Below are 26,367 nucleotides of genomic sequence, written 5' to 3'. Positions count from 1 at the left end.
GCCCGGCTAGTTTTTTTGTATTTTTTAGTACAGACGGGGTTTCACCGTGTTAGGCAGGATGGTCTTGATCTCCTGACCTTGTGATCCGCCCGCCTCGGCCTCCCAAAGTGCTGGGATTACAGGCTTGAGCCACCGCACCCGGCCGAGCATAGGGTTTTTTTGGCTGGGCATGGTGGCTCACGACTGTAATCCCAGCACTTTGGGAGGCCGAGGTGGGTGGATCATGTGAGGTCAGGAGTTTGAGACCAACCTGGCTAACATGGTAAAACCCTATCTCTACTAAAAATACAAAAATTAGGCAGCCTTGGTGGTGCACACCTGTAGTCCCAGCTACTCGGGAAGCTGAGGCAGGATAATTTATTGAACCCGGGAGGTGGAGGTTGCAGTGAGCTGAGATCAGGCACTGCTCCAGCCTAGGTGACAGAGTGAGACTCCAGTCTAAAAAAGGGTTTGTTTGTTTTGTTTTTGTTGTTTCTTTTTTGAGACAGGGCTGCTCTGTCACCCAGTTGGAGCGCAATGGCTTGATTATGGCTTGACCTCTGGGGCTTAGGTGATCCTCTCACCTCAGCCTCCTGGGGTAGCTGGGACAACAGGTATGCACCACCACGCCCGGCTAACTTCTTTTGTATTTTTTGTAGAGAAGGGATTTCGCCACATTGTTCAAGCTGGTCTCCATCTCCTAGGCTAAAGCAATCCTCCCGCCTTGGCCCCCCAAAGTGCTGGGATTACAGGTGTGAGCCAGAGCGCCCAGCCTGCATATTCTTTTTGAGGTTCACCTACATTGTAGCTGGTATCCATAGTTTGTTCTGAATAATATTCCATTGTATGGACACAGCATATTTTGTCTACTCATTCACATGTTTTTTGTTTTTGTTTTTTTTTTTTTTTGAGACGGAGTCTCGCTCTGTCGCCCAGGCTGGAGTGCAGTGGCGCTATCTCGGCTCACTGCAAGCTCCGCCTCCCGGGTTTACACCATTCTCCTGCCTCAGCCTCCCGAGTAGCTGGGACTACAGGCGCCCGCCACCTCGCCCGGCTAATTTTTTTGTATTTTTAGTAGAGACGGGGTTTCATTGTGTTAGCCAGGATGGTCTCGATCTCCTGACCTCGTGATCCGCCCGTCTAGGCTTCCCAAAGTGCTGGGATTACAGGCTTGAGCCACCGCGCCCGGCCTCATTCACATGTTAATGGACATTTAGGTTGTCTCTAATTTTTCCAATTGGGCTATTATGAGTGAGACAGAGAAGAAAATTCTTGTGCAAGTTTTTGTGTGTATGTATGCTTTCATTTCTCTTAGGCAGATCCCTAAGAGTGAAATTATTGGGTCACATGGTAAATTTATGTTTAACATTTAAAAAAAATTGCCAAACTGTTTTCCAAAGTGGCTACACCATTTTACATTTCCACCACCAATATATGAGGGTTCCCGTTTCTCCACATTCTCTCCAACACTTACCTTTTTTAAAAAGGTTTTTGTTGTTGTTGTTGTTGTTTGCAGTTTTTACAGTTTTATTTAAACACAAAACATGCACATGAGCTGTCTACTCATTTTCTTTGCCGCGCAGCCTGGGATTAGGGTTGGTGACTCTGATGGCCAGCTGGGCAGCTCTTTTCCACGATAGCTTTGCGGTTCTTGGAGGAAACATTGTGAGCTATCTCAGCACAGTAAGATTCGTTGCACAACAGCAGCACTTCCAGTTCCTTGACGTTGTGGACCAGGAACTTCCGGAAGCCACTGGGCAGCATGTGCTTTGTTTTTTTTTTTACTCCCATAACCAATGTTGGGCATCAAGATCTAGCCCTTGAACCTTCTACGAACTCTGTTGTCAACACCTCTGGGTTTCCGCCAGTTACACTTAATTTTGACATATCGGTCAGACTTCTTGGTTCTGTTTTTGACGATCTTGGGCTTCCCACGGGGTCTGAGGAAGGTTTATAAAAGTGCACTGAGGGGAGGTTGAGACAGGAGAATTGCTTGAACAGGGGAGGCGAAGGTTGAGTGAGCCGAGATCATGCCCAGCCTAGGCGACAGAGCGAGACTCGGTCTCAAAAAAAAAAAAAAAAAAAAGCACTGAGGAGACAGGTTTTTGAGAGGTAAAAGGACCCTCTCAAAAATCGACCTCGGTCCTCCACTGGGTAGGGGGCGCTCCAAGACATGGACTCTTCTAGCCGTTGCCTCTCTATATTAGCGAGATCCTCGTTGCTAGGAGACTAGACGCGTCTTACCGTGGGAGAGCTCAGCCTCACTGATAGTCCGGGGTCTCTCTTGTGCGAGAGCTGAGATCTCAGGTCCCACAACCGCCCACAACCAGGGGCAGTTCTGGAAGGCCCCTTTCTAGGGACATTTTTCTTCTACGCTCTGTAACGCGGGTCGAGACAGGCCGAAGCTTCTTTCCCGGATCCAATCCCCTGCCCCGCCATGCCTAAGAAAGAAAAAAAGGCCAAGACGCCCCTGTCCGATGAGGAGCAGCTGCTTCTGTTTCAACAGAAGTTGCTGGCAGAGGAGGAGATGGCCAAAAAGAAAGAGAGGCTCCTCAGCCAGTTCTTGAAGGTGATGGCCTTTTGCATTATGTCCTGCTCAACCCCATCCACCCGCTGCGCTGGCCTGTCACTGAGGAAACCTCATTTTCATCCTGACCTCCCCTCCTCCGGAAATCCTGAGACCCAGATATACTTAGATTTCAGGCAACATTGTTTGGGAGGCGGGGGTGTTATCCGCGAAGCATAGAGGGGGTGCGTGGTATACAGCCTGGCGGTCTCTATTGAATCACAGAACTGGGACCTTAGGTCCTGTCCGCTATCCCAGCTGTCTGGAATGCTGATATTCTCCCTGGAGATGGGTCATTACAAACAACATCCAACTCTGATGCTCCCACCCTGAAGGAAATTCACCCTTGCCCTCCCTAAATGCCATCAGGCCGTTCCCATCGGAAAGGGGTAAGGTGTCAGCTGATAAATTAAGAGTGATCTTGTTTGTTGTACTGAAAGGCCCTGACTTCCTGGAGGTATATTTATTCCTTCACACAGGACAAGCTGGCCAAGGAGGAACACAACAGTGCTTTGAACCTTAATAAGATTAACACACAGTGGAGAACTGTCCTTAGGGAAGTCAAGACCAGAGAGCTTCATAAGGACATTGAGATCCTCAGCCAAACATTTGAACGAGTGGTGGACTGTAAGGACAATGTCATCAAGGTAGGCACTCTTTCCAAGGAAACCTTGAGTATGGCTTCCTGACCTCTTAATAGAATGATCCTAGTGAATTAGTCCATCTTTAAGCCCTCACAAGACACAGGCTGTGAGAAAGCCAGGCTATTGGTAACAACGGTTTTCACAGAAATAAAAAATAGAATATGGGGCTATCTTTCACCCCTCTCTCCCTTAGAGGAGCCACTCTCCTTGTAATCTGCTGCCCCAAACCAGCACTATCCAATAGTAGAGTTGTAAGGCACAGTAGACATCACCCAGTGACTTGAAATGAGTCCCACACCTTCATTTCAATGTCAGAAGGCTCAGTTCCAGAGGGGAACTGACTTGCCCAAGGTCACATACCTAGTCAGTGAGAGAGCCAGGACTCCAGCCTGTGTTTATTGATTCCCACTGCAGTGCTCCATTCAACCAAATTGTTTGGCCTCTTGATTCAACTTCAGTGGCCCTGGATAAGGTTGAGAAGATCTCCATGGGTAAGAGCAGTTCTGGATTTCTAAGCAATTCAATCAGCCATCCTTATGCTCTTGGGAGGTTCTTGAGTTCTTGATTCCATCCTATCTTTTCTTTTTTTTTTTTTTTTTTTCTTTTTTTTTTTTTTTTGAGACGGAGTCTAGCTCTGTTGCCCAGGCTGGAGTGCAGTGGCCGGATCTCAGCTCACTGCAAGCCCCGCCTCCCGGGTTCACGCCATTCTCCTGCCTCAGCCTCCCGAGTAGCTGGGAGTACAGGCGCCCGCCACCTCGCCCGGCTAATTTTTTTTTTTGTATTTTAGTAGAGACGGGGTTTCACCGTGTTAGCCAGGATGGTCTCGATCTCCTGAACTCGTGATCCGCCCGTCTCGGCCTCCCAAAGTGCTGGGATTACAGGCTTGAGCCACCGCGCCCGGCCTCCATCCTATCTTTTCTTCTAAGGGATTTTCTGTACCCCTTCTTTTTTCTTACTTTTAATAGTCTACCTCCATTTACTGCCTTCTCCTTAGTCTTTTTATTTATTTATTTATTTATTTATTTATTTATTTATTGAGACGGAGTCTTGCTCTGTCACCAGGCTGGAGTGCAGTGCTGTGAACTCAGCTCAGTGCAGCCTCCACCTCCCGGGTTCAAGTGATTCTCCTGCCTCAGCCTCCCGAGTAGCTACAACTATAGGCGTGTGCCACCATGCTTGGCTAATTTTTGTATTTTTAGTAGAGATGGGGTTTCACCGTGTTGGCCAGGATGGTCTTGATATCCTGACCTCGTGATCCACCTGCCTTGGCCTCCCAAAGTGCTGGGATTACAGGTGTGAGCCACTGCGCCCAGCCAGAGTCTTTTCAATTGTAAACAAAACAAAGCCCACAGTAACAGCAAAATATACATTGCCAACATGGTATTCCCCCTCTAGAAAACATACATTTCTCTTTCATAGCCTAACCCCTGGGGAAAAAGCTCAGCAGACCTTGGGCAGCTTCCAGAGATATATATTAAGAGTCCTCAAATTTGCAATAACCATTATTCATTAGAAGTTCACACCCCACCAGTTATACCTTACGGATTTTTTTCTTTTTTCGAGATGGAGTTTCACTCTTGTTGCCCAGGCTGCAGTGCAAAGGCCCGGTCTCAGCTCACTGCAACCTCTGCCTCCTGGGTTCAAGCGATTCTCCTGACTCAACCTCCTGAATAGCTGGGATTACAGGCGCCCGCCACCAAGCCCAGCTAATTTTTATATTTTTAGTAGACACAGGGTTTCACCATGTTGGCCAGGCTGGTCTGGAACTCCTGACCTTAGGTGATCCACCCACCTCAGCTTCCCAAAGTGCGGGGATTACAGACGTTAGCCACTGCGCCCAGCCCATAACTTATGGATTTTTAAGAGGCTTTTTCAGACACTTATTGGAAGTTATCAAACACTTGATAAGAACAGCAGTGTTCATTGCCTAGTGTTCCATTATTGGAATGCTAAGTTTTGGGGAGTTATGTATCTTGTACTGCTCAAGGTCATCACCAAGGTCTGATTTTTCACAAAAAGTATTTGCAACCTTAGGCATGAATGGGTTAAGGGAAGCTGAGTAGTTGACCAGGTTCACCCCGACACAATTAACTTCTTCCTACACAGCAGCCTCTCAGCTTATGATAACAGTTCTTGCTTAGGTAAATCACATACTGTTAATATTAACCACCTTCAGGGTCATTCCTGAGTAAGACTACACATATTAAATGTGGAAATGTTAGTGATCCTCACTATCTCTACTTCTTCACTTCCCTTTTACCCTGCATCCCACAGCATCTGATTTCTACCCTTCTCTAGGAAACTGCTCAAGTAAAAGCCACCGGTTCAGAATTGTGACTACTTTTCATCATTTAGTCTTTATCTAACCTAACCTCTCTATGGCACTGACATTCTTGGTCATGCCCTGGGTCTTGAAACTCTCCTTTGGCTTGCAAGACACCATTCTGTCATTTTTTCTAACTCTGGGACATAAACCATTCACTCCAGTGAGTTTATCTTCCTCTCTCCATCCTCTGAACTTCAGCATTCCCCAGATTTCTGAGTCTGGCCATCTCACCCTTTAACCAGTTTTCTAGGGCTAGACAATCTTACATATTACCCTGACTTTATTTTATTTTATTTTATTTTATTTTTTGAGACAGTCTCACTGTTGTCCAGGCTGAAGTGCAATAGCACAATCATAGCTCACTACACTCAAGCTCCTGGGCTCAAGTGATCCTCCCACCTGAGCAGTTGGGACTACAGGCTCTCACTAGGATTGGCTAAATTTTTTTTTTTTTTTTTTTTTTTTTTTTTTTTGAGATGGAGTCTCACCCTGTCGCCCAGGCTGGAATGCAGTGGTGCCATCTTGGCCCACTGCAACCTCCGCCTCCCGGGTTCAAGTGATTTTCCTGCCCCAGCCTCCCAAGTAGCTGGGATTACAGGTGCACGCCACTACGCCCAGCTAACTTTTGTATTTTTAGTAGAGACGGGGTTTCACTATATTGGTCAGGCTGGTCTCGAACTCTTGACCTTGTGATCTGCCTGCCTCGGCCTCCCAAAGTGCTGGGATTACAGGCGTGAGGCACCGCGCCCAGCTTATGATTGGCTAAATTTTAGAATTATTTTTTAATTTTTAGTAGAGACAAGGTCTCACTGTGTTGCCCAGGCTGATCCTCCCACCTCACCCTCTGGAGTAGCTGGGACCACAGGTGCACACCACCTCATCTAACAAATTTTTACATTTTTTGTAGAGATGTAGTCTCGTTACATTGCCCATGCTGGTCTTGAACTCCTGGCCTCAAGCAGTCCTCCCACTTTGGCCTCCCAAAGTGCTAGTATTACAGGCATGAGCCACTGGGCCCAGTCCATCCTAGATTTTGCATCTGTCCCTGACCTCTGTTACTAAGTGTTGTATAAGTTGTCTACTTTAAAGTAGTTTTCAAAGCTATACCCTGCTGTCCTTTTCCACTGTCCTCCTGTAGTTGAGACCTGGGCATCATCTCTAACCTAAACTATTTGTTTCCTGTTTTCCACCCTTCACATTCAACTGCCTCTAGATTCTCTGCAGAACTACTACGATTATTATTATTATTATTAATTTTATTTTATTTTTAGACAGAGTCACCCAGGCAGGAGTGCAGTGGCACAATCTTGGCTCGCTGCAACCTCTGCCCCCTAGGTTCAAGTGATTCTCCTGCCTCAGCCTCCTGAGTAGCTGGGATTACAGGTGCATGCCACCGTGTCCAGCTAATTTCTGCATTTTTAGTAGAGACGGGGTTTCGCCATGTTGGCCAGGCTGGTCTCTAACTCCTGGCCTCAGGTGATCCAACTACCTCGGCCTCCCAAAGTGCTGGGATTATAGGCATGAGTACTAGGGTTATCTTTCTAAAGCAGAAATCTAATCCTGTCACTCCACTGCTTAAATCTTAGTGGTTCCCCCATCTACAGGAAAAAATCCAAACTCCATAGTAAGAACATCAAAGCCTTTCATGATCTGGTTCCTACCTGTACTTTTTTTTTTTTTTGAGATGGAGTTTCGCTTTTGTTGCCCAGGCTGAGTATTACAGGCGTGAGCCACCACACCCGGCCTCTGCCCACCTGTACTTTTCATACAGCCAGCCTTGTTTCTTACCTGTGCCTTTGCATATGCTATTCCCTGTGTCTGGAATTCTCATCTCCATTTCTTCTCCAGTTGTCCTGACAAATTTTCTTATTATTTTTATTTTTATTTATTTATTTTTTTGAGACGGAGTCTCATTCTGTCTCCCAGGCTGGAGTGCAGTGGAGCGATCTCGGCTCACTGTGACCTTCACCTCCCGGGTTCAAGCGATTCTCCTGCCTCAGCCTCCCAAGTAGCTGGGATTACAGGTGCACGCCACCACGCCCGGCTAATTTTTGTATTTTTAGTAGATACAGGGTTTCATCGTGTTGGCCAGCTGGTCTTGAACTCCTGACCTCAAGTGATCTGCCCACTTCAGCCTCCCAAAATGCTGGGATTATACACCACACTGCACTCTGCCCTTTTTTTTTTTTTTTTTTTCTGAGATGGAGTCTCATTCTGTTGCCCAGGGTGGAGTGCAGTGGTGCAATCTCTGCTCACTGCAATCTCCACCTCCCAGGTTCAAGTGATCCTCCTGCCTCAGCCTCCTGAGTGGCTGGGACTACAGGTGTGCGCCACCATGCTGGCTAATTTTTGTATTTTTAGTAGAGATGGGGCTTCACCATGTTGGTCAGGTTGGTCTGGAACTCATGACCTCAGGTGATCCACCTGCCTCAGCCTCCCAAAGTGCTGGGATTACAGGAGTGAGCCCGACCATCCTGGTAAACTTTCATTCCTCCTTCAAGAGTTGATACAAATGACATCTCTTTGGTGAAGGCTTTCCCAGTGCTTAGTCATATGTAGGCACTCAATCCTTTATATTCATTGTCACTCAATAAATCATCAACCTTATAGCAATTTCCATGTTATGTTGTGATTTTCTATTTATGTAACTCTTCCTACTAGACTGTAAGCTCCTTTGGGAGCAGTGGGCATATCTTTTTATCTCTGAATCCTCAACATCCTGCACGGTGCTGGTACATAGCAGGGGTTAGGTAAACATTTGCTGAGTGAGTGAATAGTCTTCCATCATCAGAACCTATTTCATAGGATCCTTTTATCATTGTAAACATATAAGGTAAAAGCTATCTCTGTGTAGAGGTCATGGTAGTTTACAGTGAGTGGACTCAAGGTGCCTGGATCATGTGGGCAATTCCATAAATGCTTTTCTGTTTAATCTTGTTTTACTTTTTTGAAGGTAGTACATTCACATTATTCAAAATCCAAAAGAAAAAAACGTTATATAGAGAAAAGTTCCTCCCCACCAGTGCCTTCCAGGTACCCAGTGTTCCTTCCAATAATTCTAGTTTCATAAGGAAATCTTTTTTCTTTTTTCTTTACATAAATGATCATATTATATACTATTCTGCCCCTTGGTTTTTTCACTTAATAATGTATCTTGGAGGCTGGGCACGGTGGCTCATGCCTGAAATCCCAGCACTTTAGGAGGCCAATGCAGGTGGATTGCTTGAGCCTAGGAGTTCGAGATCGGCCTGGGCAACATGGTAAAACCCTGTCTCTACTAAGAATATAAAAATTAGCTGGGTGTGGTGGCATGTGCCTATAGTCCCAGCTACTGGGGAGGCTGAGGTAGGAGGATCACATGAGCCTGGGAGGCAGAGGTTGCAGTGAGCCAAGATTGTGCTCATATATATATGAGATTGTTCCATATTTTCCTGTAAAGAGCTTCTTATTTTACAACTGCATAGTATTCTGTATTGCAGTTTACCACATTACTTTTTCCTCTGTATTTTTATTTGGGTAATTGGATTTAGATGCTTAGCGATGTTGTATCAAGAGACACATATTGTTTAGCTCTCTTTTTGTGATGTTAGCAGCTGTTGATCCATTAAATCATTGGGAGATGCAAAAATGCTTATTTTTAAAATGTTTAAATTGTATTTTAGAAATGGGGATGGGGCCAGGCACAGTGGTTCATGCTTGTAATCCCAACACTTTGGGAGGCTGAGGCAGGCAGATCCTTTGAGCCCTGGAGTTCGAGACCAGCCTGGGCAACATGGTGAAACCCTGTTTACAAAAAAACTTAAAAATTAGCTGGGCATGGTAGTGTGTGCCTGTAGTCCCAGCTACTCAGTGGGCTGAGGTGGAGGATCAATTGAGCCTGGGAGATTGAGGCTGCAATAAGCTGTGATCATGACACCTGACCCAGCCTGGATGACAGAACAAGACCCTGACTCGAAACAAAAAGAAATAGAGATGGGGTCTAGATGTAGTGATCCAGTAAGGAAAAAAAAAAAAAAGAGAGAGAGAGAAAGAAATAGAGATAGGGCCCTCACTCTGTTGCCCAGGTTAGTCTCAAACTCTCGGCCTCAAACCCTTGCTTCAAATGATCTTCCTGCCTCAGCCTCCCAAAGATCTGGGATTACAGGTGTGAGCCACTGTGTCTGGCCTGATTTTCTAATAGTATCGTTCATTTTTTGTTCATTAGCTTGAGTATTTCTGAAAAGAGATACTTCCCCTCATTTTCTATTCAATTACTCAAAGCTATAGTTTATACAGGAAAAGCAAGATAAATGCTTGATTATTTCTCTTGCCTTTATTTAACAGTTTTTTAAAAAATTGGTTGTCTGGTATCCTCCAGTGATAACTGATTAAAAAACAAAACAAAAAAAACCTTCTGGCTGGGCATGGTGGTTCACACCTGTAATCCCAGCACTTTAGGAGGCCGAGGCGGGTGGATCACGAGGTCAGGAGTTCAAGACCAGCCTGACTAACATGGTGAAACCCCATCTCTACTAAAAAATACAAAAAATTAGCTGGGTGTGGTGTGTAATTCCAGCTACTCCGGGAGGCTAAGGCAGGAGAATCACTTGAACCTGGGGGGCGGAGGTTGCAATGAGCCGAGATCGCGCCACTGCACTCCAGCCTGGGTGACAGAGTAAGACTCCATCTCAAAAAAATAAATAAATAAAAAATAAAAAATAAAAATAAATAAATAAATAAAAATTCATTGCACTTGGCTTCTCACAGAATGACTGTTAGGCTCCTGGAGGGATCATCCTAAGAACAAGCATTCTAAGGGGCGGGAAGCAGAAACTGCCAGGCCAGCCAAGGGTTATGCCTGGGACTGGCATAGTGCCACTTCCACTGTATTCTATTGACCCATGTAGTCATAGGGTCTGCCCAAATTCAAGGAGCTGGAAGAAGAGACACCACCTTTTGATAGGGGAGTGGCAAGGTCACATAGCAGAGAATCGTAGGATGGGAGATATTGCTGTGATTTTCTTTGGAAAATCTGCCTCAGTGAGGCACTTTATACTGGTTCCTGGGTCCTTCTGACATGACCCTTTTGGTCTTTGATAGCTTCTTTGCTATCTTTTATGATAAGATACTCCAGGTTCTGCCTGGAGCGGTGGCTCATGCCTGTAATCCCAGCACTTTGGATGGCCGAGTCAGGCGAATCATAAGATCAAGACCATCCTGGCCAACATGGTGAAACCCTGTCTCTACTAAAAATGTAAAAAATTAGCTGGGCGTGGTGGCAGGTGCCTGTAGTCCCAGCTACTCAGGAAGCTGAGGCAGGAATCGTTTGAACCCAGGAGGCTGAGGTTACAATGAGCCAAGATCACACCACCACATTCCAGACTGGTGACAGAGCGAGACTCCATCTCAAAAAAAAAAAAAGATACCCCAGGGTCAACTCATTTTCTGCATCAGACCTCAAAGCACTCATTTCTCCAAGAATCCCTGATCCCTTTCAGGGGTGGCTACATCACTGTAAATGTTAGTCATCCACAGGACACTGGCTGGCTTCATGGGGCTCCTTGCTATCACTTTTTTTTTTTCTTCTTCTTCTTTGAGATGGAGTCTCGCTTTCTTGCCCAGGCTGGAGTGCAGTGGCATGATCTCAGCTCACAGCAACCTCGGCCTCCTGGGTTCAAGGAATTTTCCCGCCTCAGCCTCCCGAGTAGCTGGGATTACAGGCACGCGCCACCACACCCAACTAATATTTGTCTTTTTATTATTTATTTATTTATTTATTTTGAGACAGAGTCTCGCACTGTCACCCAGGCTGGAGTGCAGTGGCGCAATCTCAGCTTACTGCAACCTCTGCCTCCTAGGTTTAAGGAATTCTCCTTGCCTCAGCCTCCCAAGTAGCTGGGATTACAGGCGCCTGCCACCATGGTCGGATTTTTTTTTTTTTTTTTTTTTTTTGTATTTTTAGTAGAGACGGGGTTTCACTATGTTGGCCAGGCTGGTCTCGAACTGTTGACCTCATGATCCACCCACCTTGGCCTCCCAAAGTGCTGGGATTACAGGCTTGTGCCACCGCGCCCGGCATTTTTGTATTTTTACTAGAGATGGGGCTTCGCCATGTTGGTCAGGCTGGTCTTGAACTCCAGACCTCGTGATCTGCCTGCCTCCCAAAGTGCTGGGATTTTGGCCTCCCAAAGTGCTGGGATTACAGGTGTGAGCCACTGTGCCCAGCCTTTTTTTTTTTTTTTTTTTTGAGACAGGGTCTTGTTCTGTCACCCAGGCTGGAGTGCAGTGGCATGATCTCAGCTTACTGCAACTTTGAACTCTTGGGCTTAAGCAATCCTCCTGCCCAAGTCTTGTGAGTAGCTGGGACTACAGCCTGGGTAATTTTTATGTTTATGTTTATTTTTTTTTTTTGTAGAGATTGGGGGGTCTCACTGTGTTGCCCAGGCTAGTCTTGAGCTCCCAGGCTCATGTAATCCTCCCACCTTGGCTACCCAAAATGCTGGGATTACAGATGCGAGCCACCTTGCTCAGCCCTTGCCACCACTCTTGCTTTACACGAGTGAGGAGGACAACTAGCATTCTTAAAGCCAAATTGGCAGTAGGAACAAATAAAAAACTGCAAGCTGAATATATTTTTATTTTCTCACACAGATGCCATTCAGCTGGAATGGTAACTCTCTCTTTCTGGCCTAGTCTTTAGCTAAAGATCTGTCCGAAGCTGAGGAGCAGTACGCCCGTGCCCTGCGCAGCCACTTGCACAATGTTGACCAGCTTTTGGCCCTGCAGAGGCACCGGCTCAGTCTCCTGGAGGAAAGTTACAACATGGAGCTGGAAGCCCTAACCAAGGAGTTTGAGACAGAAAGGTATGGGGGCCTAAGAGAAGATGGGGAATTGAATCCAGGGGAGTGTCCAGAGTCTGTGTCAAGGAGTTGCCTGTAAGCAAGTGGCTAGTATCTTGGAGCATCCCACATTGATTATCACAGGACCCCCAGCAGAGAATATCTTGGTTCCTTTTAAACAAACTCTGGCTTAAGTTTGCAGCTCTAGCTTCCCTTTACTTACGTCAGGCCCCCTATCTGTGTGCCTTCACCACCCACTTTCTTCTTTTTTCTTTCACTATTTTTTTCTTTCTTTATTATTATTTTTTATTGTGTTTTGTTTTTTCAAGACGGAGTCGCGCTCTGCCGTCCAGGCTGGAGTGCAGTGGTGCGATCTCAGCTAACTGCAACCTCTGCCTCCTGGGTTCAAGCAATTTTCCTGCCTCAGTGTCCCCAGTAGCTGGGACTACAGGTGCGTGCCACCTCACCTGGCTAAGTTATTGTTTTACTTTTTTTTAATAACTCTTTTTTTCTTCTTTTTAAGTTTAACTCCTCAAATTCCTTTTACCAACTACCCATTTTCAACTATCAAAATCCTACCCATTTGGCAGGGAACAGCGATGGGAGAGAGACTTCTCACTGTAACCTTTTGTACTTTTTTGAAATTACATGAATGTATTACCCATTCAGAAATCAAAATAAAATAACTGTATTCATTCTTTCCAGTCCTAAAAAGAATAGAGCCTTCCCTCTCTCTGTTCTCCATCAGTACCTGAGAGTTTGTACCATTCACATAGATTTATTACATACTGCTTTGAATTGTCATTATTGGTCAATATCCTGTATCCCTCAGAGCAGGGACAGTGTCTTGTCTCCTACAGGAAGACAATTATTGACCAACATGAGAAAGAGATTCACTATCTACAAGATATCTTCATGGCCATGGAGCAGAACTATATAGATTCTGAGTATGAAAGCAAGCTGGAGTTCCAGAGCATGTGGAATGATCTCAAAAACATGGTACGGAGGGAGAGTAGATAGACAAGAAGTGGAAGGAGGTGATAGAAAAATGCTCAAGGAGGCTGGGAACAGTGGCTTACACCTGTAATCCCAGCACCTTGGTAGGCCAAGGCAGGAGGATCACTTGAGACTAGGAGTTCAAGACCAGCCTGGGCAACACAGAGAGACTGCCATCTCTACCCCCCAACCAAAAAAAAAAAAAAAAAGAGCCAGGCGTGGTAGTGTGCGCCTATGGTCCAAGCTACTTAGGAGGCTGAGGTAGGATGATCGCTTGAGCCCAGAAGACGGAGGCTGTAGTGAACTGTGATAGCAACACTGCCCTCCAGCCTGGGTGACAGAGCGAGACCCTCTTTCAAAAAAATTAAAAAATTAAAAAATTAAAATGCTCAAGGCTACTAGAGGTAGAAGAGACCCCTTTAGCCAACACAGTGAATAAAATATCTATTGCCACTGTAGGTATCCCTACTGCTTTTTGTAATTTTGTGAAAATTGGTTGGGAGGGAGGACCATTCTAAAATGTCAAGGGAATGCATTTTAGAGCTAAAAAGCACCAAGGAGATCATCTGGCTTCACCCCTGTGATTTTCAGATGAAGAAAGTAAGGCCCAATAGGTAAAATGACCTGCCAAAGTCATGCTGCTGGTCTGTGGTAGAACCAGGAGAATCTAGGTCTCCTGCCCCTTGATCCAAAGTGCTTTCCGTTGTCCTCGAGGTTGCAAACTTAGCCAGCCCACAGACCTAGGTTTGGGTATGGAGTTCTTTGTTTTTATTTATCCCATAGTGTTTTGTAAAATTTTTTGAATAAGCATCTTACACTTGAAAATTGGAGATTTCATAAAAACATCCAAATTTTCAGCTTCCCTTGAAAAATTTAAAGATCTGGCAACACTGGGCCACATTTCCAAATGGCAAGGCTCATGTGGAGCTCAGTGGCTGCCCCTCCTCCTCCCAAATGCAGCATTTCCTCTCCAGTTCACCACAGGCCCCACCCGGCCCACAAAACTTATTTATATCATCTGCCTGGTCTTGTGTAGGCATTTTCATTGAAGACCTCTGTACTAAACTATGCTACAAACAGTTCAAGAGGGTGAGGTTGCTGGTGGAAGTGAAAGGGCACTAATGAGGTAATTCCAAACATTTGCTATTTTGGGGTCACTTGCTAGAATTTAGAAGAGAAGCACTTTCTAAGGCTGCACCTGGAGAACATAGTAGAAGATCTGTGGAGAAAGTTCCAGGATGTACTCAAGAATTACACTGATGCCACAGAGGATCGAAAGGCTGCCTTTGAGACCCTGCAGGTGAAGGATGAGAAGAGCTCCAAAGAGATTGAAGTACAGATGAAAAAAATACAGAAACTACAGGTTAGTGTATACTCACTAACCTTTGAGTTACTCACAGTGAAATACTCACTGCTCTAACTGCTCTATTATCCCCTCTTCTGCTTCCCCTCGTTTCCCCTGGGCCTCATCACTGATTGGTTGGGAAAAGATGATATGCTCTGATTTCAGTCCCCAGGCAGCCCTTTTACCTGTCTCACTGAAGACCCTCATTTGGCCAAGTGTTTCCCCTAATCTGTTCCTCTAGGATGCCATAACTATTTCAAAAGGCAAGATCATGATACACAGCCGTGAGAGTGAAGATGAGAACCGGTATATCCGTAACGACAAGGAATTGGTCCTTGTACAACTGCGAAAACTTAAGGCCCAAAGGACTCAGGCCCGGGCAGCATCCCAGAAGAACTTAGTCAAACTCACCTTGGAAAGTAATGCCACCCTCAAGGCCCTGAGAAAGATTGTTGATAAGGTAACACAAGGGAGAGGACAGTCAGAACGAAGTCAAGGAACCTGGCTCCCTGCAAGGTTAAAGGGATTTGGAAAGGATAGCGAAGGCTTCTTCCTGCTTCCTGGCTGAGTGGACACTTGGAATACCTTTTTTATTCCATGTTTCCTCCCCTCTTACATTAATTTATTTATTTATGTATTTCTACAGATGGGGTCTCACTGTGTTGCCCAGGATGGTTATGAACTCCTGGCCTCAAGCAGTCCTCTTGCCTTGGCCTCCCAAAGTGCTGAGATTAGAGGTGTGAGCCACCCTGGTGAGCCCCTTCCTACTTTTTTTTTTTCTTTCTTTCTGGTGAAGACAGGGTCTCACTCTGTCTCCCAGGCTGGAGTGCAGTGGCGCCATCTTGGCTCACTGCAACCTCTGCCTCCTGGGCTCAAGCGTTCCTCCTGCCTCAGCCTCCCCAATGCATGGCTAACTTTCGTATTTTTTGTAGAGAGGGGGTTTCGCCATGTTGCCCAGGCTGGCTCAAACTCCTGGCCTCAGACAATCTTCCCACCCTGGCTTTCTTTTTTTTTTTTTTTTTTGAGATGGAGTCTCACTCTGTCGCCCGGGCTGGAGTGCAGTGGCCGGATCTCAGCTCACTGCAAGCTCTGCCTCCCGGGTTTATGCCATTCTCCTGCCTCAGCCTCCCGAGTAGCTGGGAGTACAGGCGCCCGCCACCTCGCCCAGCTAGTGTTTTGTATTTTTTGGTAGAGACGGGGTTTCACCGTGTTAGCCAGGATGGTCTTGATCTCTTGACCTCGTGATCTGCCCGTCTCAGCCTCCCAAAGTGCTGGGATTACAGGCTTGAGCCACTGCGCATGGCCCACCCTGGCTTTCTAAAACGCTGGGATTACAGGCATGAGCCACTGCATCGAGCTCCCTCTTACATTTTAATTAATTAATTATTATTATTATTTTTGAGATGAAGTCTTACTCTGTTGCCCTGGCTGGAGTGAAGTAGCATGATCTTGGCTCGCTGCAACCTTCACCTCCCCGGTTCAAGCAATTCTCCTGCCTCAGCCTCCTGAGTAGGTGGGATACAGGTGCGCACCACCACACCCGGCTAATTTTTGTATTTTCAGTGGAGACAGGATTTCACCATGTTGGCCAGGATATTCTCCAACTCCTGACCTCAGCGATCCACCCACCTTGGCTTCCCAAGTGCTGGGATTACAGGTGTAAGCCACCGCGTCTGGTCTACATTTTAAATTGAAATGAATTGGCCAGACGTGGTGGCTCATGCCTGTAATCCCAGCACTTTGGGAGGCCAAGGTGGGAGGATAGCTTGAGCCCAAGAGTTTGAGACCACCCTGGGCAACATAGGGAGAGCCCATCTCTACCAAAAAAAAAAAAAAAAAGCTGGGCATAGTGGCACACGCCTGTGAGCCTAGATACTTGGGAAGCTGAGATGGGAGGATCACTTGAGCCTGGGACATCGAGGCTGCAGTGAGCCATGACTGCACCACTGCACCCCAGCCTGGGTGACAGAGTAAGACCCCGTCTCAAAAAAAAAAAAAAAAAAAAAAAAAAAAAAAAAAAAGGACAGAAAAGACAAAAGAAATGAATTAATAATGAATGAGTTTTTGGCTGGGCACAGTGGCTCACACCTGTCATCCCAACACTTTGGGAGGCCAAGGCAGGCGGATCACCTGAGGTTGGAAGTTCGAGACCAGCCTGACCAACATGGAGAAATTCCATCTCTACTAAAAATACAAAATTAGCTGGGCATGGTGGTGCATGCCTGTAATCCCAGCTACTCGGGAAGCTGAGGCAGGAGAATCGCTTGAACCCTGGAGGCAGAAGTTGCAGTGTGCCAAGACTGCACCACTGCACTCCAGCCTGGGCAACAATAGTGAAACTCTGTCAAAAAAAAAAAAAAAAAAAAGTGAGTTGTTTTTTTTTTTTAAAGAAATGAATTAATAATGAATGAATGATTTTTTTTTTTTTTGAGACAGGGTCTCACTCAGTTGCCCAGGCCGGAGTGTGGTGGCACCATCTCGTCTCACTCCAGCCTCTACCTCCTGGGCTCAAGTGATTCTTCCACCTCAGCCTCCCCAGTCGCTGAGACTGTAGGCATGTGCCACCACACCTGGCTTTTGCAAATTTTTTTGTAGAGATGGGATCTTCCTATGTTTCCCAGGCTATGAATTAATTTTACAATAAGAATAGAAAATACTTGGAATAGTGTGTGTTACATGGTAACCTCTATTTGCTATATGTATTTATTGCTATTGTTTCCCACTTGGATGAGTAGCTTCCCTGGGTTCAAACAGGGGAACCAACTCCACTAGCTTCCCTCTCCACTCCCTTTCCTAATATAAACTCTCTTCCTGCTTCAAATAGGGTGAAAAAATCCTTAAACTTGCTGAAATATGTAGGAAATTTGAAACTGAGGAAGAAAAGGTGCTGCCTTTTTATTCATCAGTATTGACTCCTAAGGAGCAGGAGGGGATTGAGGAGAATAATCTAGAAGAGCTTACTGAGGAGCTTGCCAAGGTAAAGGCTGGGGGATGGTGGGGCATTGGGCAGCATTTGCTAGTGGGTCTCGCTGCACACCTTCTCCCTACAACTCCACTCCCAGGTGATGGTGGACTACACAGGAATGGAGAATTTCTGGAAAAGGTACAACAAAGTGAAACTGGAGCAACTGAGCCTCCAACACAGACGAGCCCAGCTGCTAGATATCAATGGAAAGCTGCGGGAGATGCTGAAGCAGTACTTGGATGGCATCTCAGTGAGTGACGAAGTGCTGAGCCAGCTCAACCCACTCTTTATAGTCAACTATCAAAGCAATTTACCCCAGCCCTTGTCCATACCTATAGCCCATCCAGGTGATAAACAACATCCAACCACTTAAAATATAATTGAAGCAGCCCACGTGATCTTCCACAACCTGTGATCTAAGGAAAAAAATCTTTCAACTCCTAGAGATTTTTTTTTTTTTTTTGAGAGATGTACGGATGTTGCTATTAAAAATTTCCATGGAGTTTATGAGCTCCTTGTATCTTTTCCATATTGGACAGAGCAGTCCTCTTTGAGGACACTAGGAACACTGTGGTCCCAGGGAATAGAGAGAACAGCTAGGCAACTACCAGGAGGCTCACTGCTCAATTAAGCATCCCTCCTCAGAATCAGGGCGCCATGAGAGCCAAAACCCATACCTTAAGGACTTAGAGATCCTATGGGAAGACTCAAGACCAGATCCTTAAAGTCAGTTAGGACAGCAAGAAGAGGCCAGGGGAAGAGGTGATCCAGGGCCTACAACCACCCCCATGCCAGGCAAGATGCAACTAAGAATGCTTTTTTCCTCAGCCCTTTACCTCATTCCCACTTTCAAAGGCAGTCTCAGAAAGTATCAGATGAAGAATGCAAAGAAGTTTTTTAGAATTTATTATTTATTATTTCTTTTTGCTCTTGTTTCGTTTCTCTTCCTTGAGCTTCTTTTTGGAGACTTTGGGTCTGTTGGCCTTTCTGTATAGGTGATACCCAATGAGGCCCAGGAGGGCTGGCACAATGGCCATCCCTACCAGAGGCAAAATGCCCTTCACCAGCTTTAGCCAGTAGTTGGCTCGGATTAGTGCAATCAGCTCCACGTCATACTGCACCACTGCATCCGCTAGAGAGGCAGAGAGGTGGAGAGGGTTAGACTCTCAGTGCATTTTATCCAGGGCTCAGAATCTGAATGAAAATAGGGAGGGTAGGCCACAGCAAAGCCAACAACTATGAAGCTGACAAGATTTAAATGTGGGGTTGAATTCCTTTAGACAAGAGTAGAGGAGGATTATGAGCAGAGTTCAGTGATAGTCATGTTGACCCCAACTACACATGTGGCTTGGGTCCAGTGACAAGTCTTTGAATGCAGGAAAACTTTCTGTGAATATGAAATGTAAGACTCTTCTCTATTTGTAAGTGGGAGAACCTTCTATACTAACTACTAACTTATCGTATTTCCAAATAACAACATGGATAGAGTCTTTGCAGGTCTGAAATTAAATGGATTTAAACTAGACTTTAAAAAATCAACCAACCAATGAGCACATTCAACGTGATTATGAGATAACAGGAGTTTCAGCATAAGAACTGAAGAGGAAGAAGGATGAGGATGCTGCTTAAGAAGTAAAGGGGCAGGTGGAACAGAAATGAGTGGGCGGAACAGGCGCAAATAAGCAGCACTGGGAATGGGGAGGTATAGGGCTTTGGGTAAAAGAGTTTCTCCTTGGTTGCCCTACCCTCCTTCCAGGCCTTCCTCTAAGCTGGAACTAGAATAAAAATTATGAGCCCAGCCAGGCACGGTGGCTCATGCCTGTAATCCCGGCACTTTGGGAAGCCAAGGCAGGCGGATCACCTGAGGTTAAGAGTTTGAGACCAGTCTGACCAACATGGAGAAGCCCCATCTCTACTAAAAATACAAAATTAGCTGGGCGTGGTGGCACACGCCTATAATCCCAGCTACTCGGGAGGCTGAGGCAGGAGAATCGCTTGAACCTAGGAGGCAGAGGTGGCGAGTGAAGATTGCGCCACTGCACTCCAGCCTGGGCAACAAGAATGAAACTCCGTCTCAAAAAAAAAAAAAAAAAAAAAAAAGAAGAAGAAGAAGAAGAAGAATTACGAGCCCAATACTCTGTGGAGTACAACACATTTTAGCTAATAGAACATTTGTTAGAACTGAAAGCAAAAGATACGCATTTTGGGAAATCTGTCCATCTCAACCCTTCAAAAATAGACATCGGCAGTGACCTATGATGGCTTTTAAAGTTATGGGGTAGACTTGGCTTTAACAGTTGCTTTTTGTTTTGTTTTGAATTACTTGACTGTGATTATTTTTACTATCTCTTCCCTGATGGAGGCTGAAAGGAAGCGGGGTGGGGGGGGCGGCTGTACAGCTGACACAGCGTAGAGTTGTAGAAAGGGGCAGGAAAGAAGCCCAGTGTTCTGGGAAAGGTGGTGGCACAGGCAGTTCTCTTCCCTAACAAGTTACTGGCTGCTAGAGGTCACACCAGGTGGCCTCATCAGGTTATTTGTCTTTAGTCCCTGTTGGTGATATGAGGAAGAAAAAAGTGGCCCTGGAGATGGAGGCACCAGCCACTCCTGTCTGTCTAAACAAACTTGGTCTGGACCTTCTCAAGCATTAGACAAAGTATATAGCTCCTTACAGCTCTTAGGGACTAGGTATTTCGATGGCCTGAGAGACAGGCCTAGTCAGATTACCTGGGACAGATGGTGGAAATCCTCGTTTTCCATAGGCCAAGTGAGAAGGAATGATTGCCCTTCGCTTCTCTCTGAGGGAAGGAATGTCAGTCACAGCCAGAGGCAGGAGAGGTAGGCCAGCAGCCTCAGTCCAGCTGAAGCTCCTCCAGCAAAACCCTCTGGATCTTCACACCCAAAACACGAACTTTTCCACCTGAACACCAAACAGGCTGGCCAGCAAAGGTGTCCATCTCCCCATGTGCCTCAAATCCCCAACAAGAGCAACAGCGCAAGAAGCACAGAGGCTTTGGATGCCCTCAGGGTTCCCACTGACCTGGACCTGTCCAGTGGGAAGCAGGGTCCTTTATTCCACATTCTCCTGCTTCTTAAGGAGCGAGGATGGCAGAGAAAACCTCTTCCCATGCAAAGAGGGTACCCAGGCCCACCCCTACCCAGATACTCACCCCACACACATGTCTAGAAGACTCTGCTCCAGACCTTGAGGAAGAAGACACAACTGAACTGGAAGCTATCCACCTTCCCCAAATCCCATGACATGAACACCAAAGTCTTCCTCCTCCATCCTCAATAGGCCTTGCCCCCACTTCTTAAATCTCTGGCTTCCAATTGGGACAAGTGGAGTATTAGAAGTGAGGTTTGAACCTCAGAAGGTAACTGGTAGAGCCCTAGGGTCTTACTCATTTCAGGGGGGAATTTCCAGGGCAGCTTTGGAGCTGAAGAGGCTAAGAAAGGGCTTAGGTTGTGAAGAGGTAGAATGGGAGGCACAGGTCACATACCTGGAATCACCTGCTTTTGGCCAAGTTCTATAACCAGAGGGTCTCTGGTCAGGGAGGTGTCAATAATACGTCCATCTACCAAGCTTCCCTGGGGGGAGAGAGCATCAAGAGCATACACCTACCACCCTCTTCCTCCCAGCAGGCGCCAACACACACCTGGACCGCTGGGCGGCGGCAGCCCCCTTACAGCGGCAGCCTAGCCTTCCCCTTACCGCTGTAAGGAACAGGAAGCCCCAGAGGGCTGGCGCTTCTCGGAGATCTCTCCACCTTGCACTTCTCCGTGCCAGGTAGGAACTGGCAGAAAAGCAAGGAGGAAAAAGAGGCACGGAAGAGCAACGCCTCTCCCCTCGCCATGTGCTCGACAACCCCAGAGCCCCAAGTTTCTTCTCCCGAACCGCTTGCCACGTGTCCAAGCCAAAGCTGACGTGTTTCAGCAGGGCGCCACCCCCTCCCAGGCCCCGCCCCGGCCCCCGAGACCCCTCACCGTGTAGTGTATGTGGAGCGTGTCTCCAAAAGCAGCTGGCTCGGCACATGGTTCGAGGGGCTCCACCTACGATCGGACTACAGGGGTCACGGATGCTCTTCCAAAGATCCCGTTCTCGCTCCTAGACCCAGCACCACCCCCAACTCAGTTCCCGCACTTCCTTCCTGGCTCCCAGATTCGTTGAGATCCCTGTGTTACCCCACAAGGCTCGGTCCACGGGTGCTGAGGTTTGGGACTATCTCCTCACCAGGGTCTCCACTTGGAGGGTCCGGACGGGACTTTCAGTTTCGAACCCAGCCTCAGCCTGGCACACCGCCGCACTGAGCAGCAGCAGCAGCAGCAGCAGCAGCAGATGGAGCGGGAGGAGTGAGGGGCGCAGGGCCATGACTGGGCGCGGGGCAGGGAGCCGGGGCACCAGGACAGGCTGTTCCGGTGGCGGCGGCTAGGACAGCGTTCCCGCAGCGCCCAGGCCAGACTGGACGGGACGGGGCGGGTCGCGATGCTAGAGCTCCTCCTCCTGCAGCCCTTCCTCCACCTTGTCCCCACCTCCGAAAGGGAGGAGGCCGAGGGGCGCCCTCTGTACCCTCCAAGATCCGGAGGGCGCAGGTTCTGACCAGTTCATTAGACGTTCTGTCCTATAATGTGGGTTGGGCCAAATAATAGCACCCATTTACGATTACCTACTGTGTGTCAGGAGCTAGTCTCTAATCCTCAAAACCAACCTAAAAGGTCAGCATAATTGTTTCCATTTTACAGATAAGGCACAGGGTGCTCAGGATGTGCCCAAGGTCATCAGGCTAGGTGGTGATACAGACAGGATTCAAACCCAGGACTGCCTGAGTCCAACGTGGTTGCTGTCTGCTCTTTCCTCTAAGTTATGTCTCCTTGTGGCTATCCTGGCAGTGTCTGGCTGGCCCACCCCACCCAGGCAGTTGTCTCATTCCTCTCCGACCTCCAACTACTTCAGCCTGAATTTCTGGAGGTTATAGATCCAAATATCCGAAAGAGGGCAGGGAGCTGTCCTATCCCTATCCTTTGAAAAGCTAGCTGAAAAGAGCAAGGCGCTGTTTTCCTGTAAGAACAGGGTAAACCCCTGACCTTTTCCTCTGGTGCTACTACTTCCTTTCTCCTTTCATCAACAAACTTCTCAAAGGACAGCACACATAACCCCTTTATGTTTGTGTAAAGACGTCACTTTTTTTTTTTTTTTTGAGACGGAGTCTCGCTCTGTCCCCGAGGCTGGAGTGCAGTGGCACGATCTCGGCTCACTGCAAGCTCCGCCTCCTGGGTTCATGCCATTCTCCTGCCTCAGTCTCCCGAGTAGCTGGGACTATAGGCGCCCACCACCACGCCGGGCTACTCTGGTATTTTTATAGAGAGGGGGTTTCACCATGTTAGCCAGGATGGTCTCGATCTCCTGACCTCGTGATCCGCCCACCTCGGCCTCCCAAAGTGCTGAGATTACAGGTGTGAGCCACTGTGCCCAGCCGACTTCACATTTTTTTTTTTTTTTTAGACGGAGTCTCACTCTGTGGCCCAGGCTGGAGTGCAGTGGAGCAATTTCCACTCACTGCAACCACCGCCTCCCAGGTTCAAGCGATTCTCCTGCCTCAGCCTCCCAAGTAGCTGGGATCACAGGCGCCCGCCACCATGCCTGGCTAATTTTTGTATTTTTAGTAGATAAGGGTTTCACCATGTTGGCCAGGCTGGTCTCAAACTCCTGATCTTGGTGATCCGCCTGCCTCGGTCTCTCAAAGGGCTGGGATTACAGGCATGAGCCACCACGCCTGGCCAGACTTCACTTTTTTTTTTAGGAGGAGGAGTTTTGCTCTTGCTGCCCAGGCTGGAGTGCAATGGTGCGATCTCGGCTCACCACAACCTCTAACTCCCGGGTTCAAGCAATTCTCCTGCCTCAGCCTCCCGAGCAGCTGGGATTACAGGCATGCGCCACCACGCCTGGCTAATTTTGTATTTTTAATAAAGACAGGGTTTCTCCACGTCGGTCAGGCTGGTCTCAAATTCCCAACCTCAGGTGATCTACCCACCTCAGCCTTCCAAAGTGCTGGGACTGCAGGTGTGAGCCACCATGCCCAGCCCACTTTTTAAGAGTTTGTTGTTGTTGTTGTTGTTTTGAGACAGAGTTTCACTCCTGTCACCCAGGCTGGAGTGCAATGGCATGATCTTGGCTCACTGCAACCTCCACCTCCCGGGTTCAAGCGATTCTCCTTTCTCAGCCTCCCAAGTAGCTGGGATTATAGGCACCCACCACCACGCCTGGCTAATTTTTGTATTTTTAGTACATGGGGTTTTGCCATGTTGGCCAGACTGCTCTCAAACTCCTGACCTCATGATGTGGCCGCCTCAGCCTCCCAAAGTGCTGGGATTACAGGCGTGAGCCAATGCGCCCGGCCAACAGTCTTAACTGCACTCATTCTTCCAATCCATCTGTAACAACCCGGACTTCCTCCCTATCTGCTGTTTCTGTTAGTGGCTCTGCTACCAGCATTCATTCTTCTTTCATCTCCCACATCCAACGGGTCTACTCTGGATTCTCCTTCCACAGTCTCTCCAGCTCCTCCCTTCTATTCCCATAGCTACAACCCTCCCACCTCCGGATAAGAAGCCTTCATTATCTCTCATTTGTATTGTTTTTAAAAAAAAAAAAAAAGTCCCCTCAGCAGGAGGGAATTTCTAGGGGTGATGAAATGCTCTATATTTTCAGAGGGATGTGGGTTACATGGGTGTATGCATTTGTCAGAACTTATCAAACTGTATACTTACGATCTGTGCATTTCACTGTTTGCAAATTACGTATCAAAATATTTTTTAAGTTAAACAAAAAAACCACAAAACTACATCTCCAAGTCTCCCTTAAAGCTGGATATGGCTAACTGACTAAGTTCTGGCCAAGAGAACATAAACGAAGTGTTGGAAGTATTGTCTTGGACTTCCAAGAAGGCCCTTTAAAGAGTTAACTAGGAAGCATCCTTCTGTGCTCCTCTCCCTCCCCCAATCATCTTTCATTCCTTCTGTCTGCTATCTGAAATGCAGATGAGATGAATTAAGCTCTAGAAGCCATATTAGACCATGAGATGACCATTAGGATGGAAGCTGCATGCTAGGATGGTGAAGCAAAAAGAAGCATAAGTCCTTGTTAACTGCAGAGCCACCATGCCAGTTCTGGATTGCCTACCACCAGACACTTTTATTTTTCAGTTGTATCTGAAGCCCCATTCTTTGTGGGGGGAAAAAAAGTCTAGTCAAGTGCAGTAGTGAGAAGGGGGAAAGAGGAGTTCGATCTGTAACTGGCTGTGAACAACTGAGATGCCTATCTTCAGACCAGCCGCTAGATACTTTTTTTTTTTTGAGATGGGGGTCTCTGTCAGTCAGGCTGGAGTATAGTGGTGCAATCTTGGCTCACTGCAACCTCCGCCTCATGGGCTCAAGTGATCCTCCTGCCTCAGCCTCCCAAGTAGCTGGGACCACAGGGGCATGCCACCACACTCAGCTAATTTTTACATTTTTTGTAGAGATGCAGTTTCGCCATATTGCCCAGGCTGGCCTTGAACACCTGGACTCAAGTGATCTCTGTCCGCTTCGGCTTCCTAAAGTGCTGGGATTACAGGTGTCAGTCACCACGCCCAGCTCACCATTTTTTTTTTTCTTTTGACAGAGTCTCACTCTGTTGCCCAGGGTGGAGTGCAGTGGTGAGATCTTGGCTCACTGCAACCTCCACCTCCTGGGTTCAAGCGAGCATATCTGGCTAATTTTTATTTATTTATTTTTATTTATTTGGATGAAGTCTCACTCTGTCTTACCCAGGCGGGAGTGTAGTGCTGCGATTGTGGCTCACTGCAGCCTCTGCCTCCCAGGTTCAAGCAATTCTCCTGTTTCAGCCTCCGGATAGCTGGGACTACAGGTGTGTGCCACCACACCAGGCTAATTTTGTATTTTTAGTAAAGATGTGGTTTCACCATGTCAGCCAGGCCAGTGTCGAACTCCTGACCTCAGGTGATCCACCTGCCTTGGCCTCCCAAAGTGCTGGGATCACAGGTGTGAGCCACCATGCACAGCCCCAGACACCTTTTAACTGAGGCAGAAAGACACTTCTTTTTTTTTTTTTTTGAGACAGAGTCTTGCTCTGTTGCCCAGGCTGGAGTGCAGTGGCGCGATATCGGCTCACTGCAAGCTCCGCCCCCTGGGTTCACGCCATTCTCCTGCCTCAGCCTCCCAAGTAGCTGGGACTACAGGCACCCGCCACCACGCCCGGCTAATTTTTTGTATTTTTCTTTTTAGTGAAGATGGGGTTTCACCGTGTTAGCCAGAATGGCCTTGATCTCCTGACCTCGTGATCCACCTGCCTAGGCCTCCCAAAGTGCTGGGATTACACGCGTGAGCCACCGCATCTGGCCTTTAAACTTCTATCTTGTTTAAGAAAAGTCTTGGCGTGGTGGCTCATACCTGTAATCCCAACATTTTTGGGAGGCTGAGGCAGGAGGATCACTTGAGGATTGCTTGAGGCCAGGAGCTCAAGACCAGCCTGGGCAACATGGCAAGACCCTATCTCTACAAATAATTTAACAATTAGCTAGGTATGGTGGTGTGCTCCTGTGGTCTTAGCTACTCAGGAGGCTAAGGTGGGAGGATCACTTGTGCCCAGGAGATCAAGGCTGCAGTAAGCCATGATCATACCACTGCACTCCAGCCTAGGTGACAGAGACCTTGTCTCAAAAAATAAGCCCCT

The 26,367-nt window shown here is 47.3% G+C and overlaps 2 protein-coding genes and 1 pseudogene across 4 annotated transcripts; 1 reads left to right on the top strand and 2 right to left on the bottom strand.

The window, feature by feature from the left end:
* Positions 1-904: 904 nt before the first annotated feature.
* On the bottom strand, positions 905-2,154 carry LOC105478973 (large ribosomal subunit protein eL32-like; annotated as a pseudogene).
* Positions 2,155-2,210: 56 nt separating this feature from the next.
* Positions 2,211-18,146, top strand: LOC105492894 (coiled-coil domain containing 65). 2 transcript variants are annotated; one of them, XM_011760257.2, is made up of 8 exons: positions 2,211-2,548; positions 3,025-3,192; positions 12,188-12,357; positions 13,194-13,332; positions 14,495-14,692; positions 14,916-15,134; positions 17,499-17,651; positions 17,737-18,146. In XM_011760257.2, the coding sequence occupies exons 1-8, from the start codon at positions 2,417-2,419 to the stop codon at positions 18,010-18,012; spliced, it is 1,455 nt and encodes a 484-aa protein (XP_011758559.1). In that variant the 5' UTR covers positions 2,211-2,416; the 3' UTR covers positions 18,013-18,146. The 2 variants fall into 2 exon arrangements, with proteins under 2 accessions (XP_011758559.1, XP_011758560.1); XM_011760258.3 differs by lacking the exon at positions 2,211-2,548 and adding an exon at positions 2,733-2,934.
* A 382-nt stretch (positions 18,147-18,528) lies between these two features.
* Positions 18,529-22,902, bottom strand: LOC105492895 (FKBP prolyl isomerase 11). Of its 2 annotated transcripts, XM_011760259.3 has the most exons (6): positions 21,871-22,902; positions 21,624-21,689; positions 21,140-21,227; positions 20,807-20,840; positions 20,364-20,434; positions 18,529-18,771 (listed from the first exon to the last, which is right to left on the bottom strand). In XM_011760259.3, the coding sequence occupies exons 1-6, from the start codon at positions 22,006-22,008 to the stop codon at positions 18,554-18,556; spliced, it is 615 nt and encodes a 204-aa protein (XP_011758561.2). In that variant the 5' UTR covers positions 22,009-22,902; the 3' UTR covers positions 18,529-18,553. The 2 variants fall into 2 exon arrangements, with proteins under 2 accessions (XP_011758561.2, XP_011758562.1); XM_011760260.3 differs by lacking the exons at positions 21,624-21,689; positions 21,871-22,902 and adding an exon at positions 21,352-21,585.
* Between the last annotated feature and the right edge of the window lie 3,465 nt (positions 22,903-26,367).

The sequence above is a fragment of the Macaca nemestrina genome, chromosome 10 (genome assembly GCF_043159975.1).
Source record: "Macaca nemestrina isolate mMacNem1 chromosome 10, mMacNem.hap1, whole genome shotgun sequence".
NCBI lineage: Eukaryota > Metazoa > Chordata > Mammalia > Primates > Cercopithecidae > Macaca > Macaca nemestrina.
Note: the sequence above shows the minus strand (reverse complement) of the source record. Positions and strands in the feature narration are given on the sequence as shown.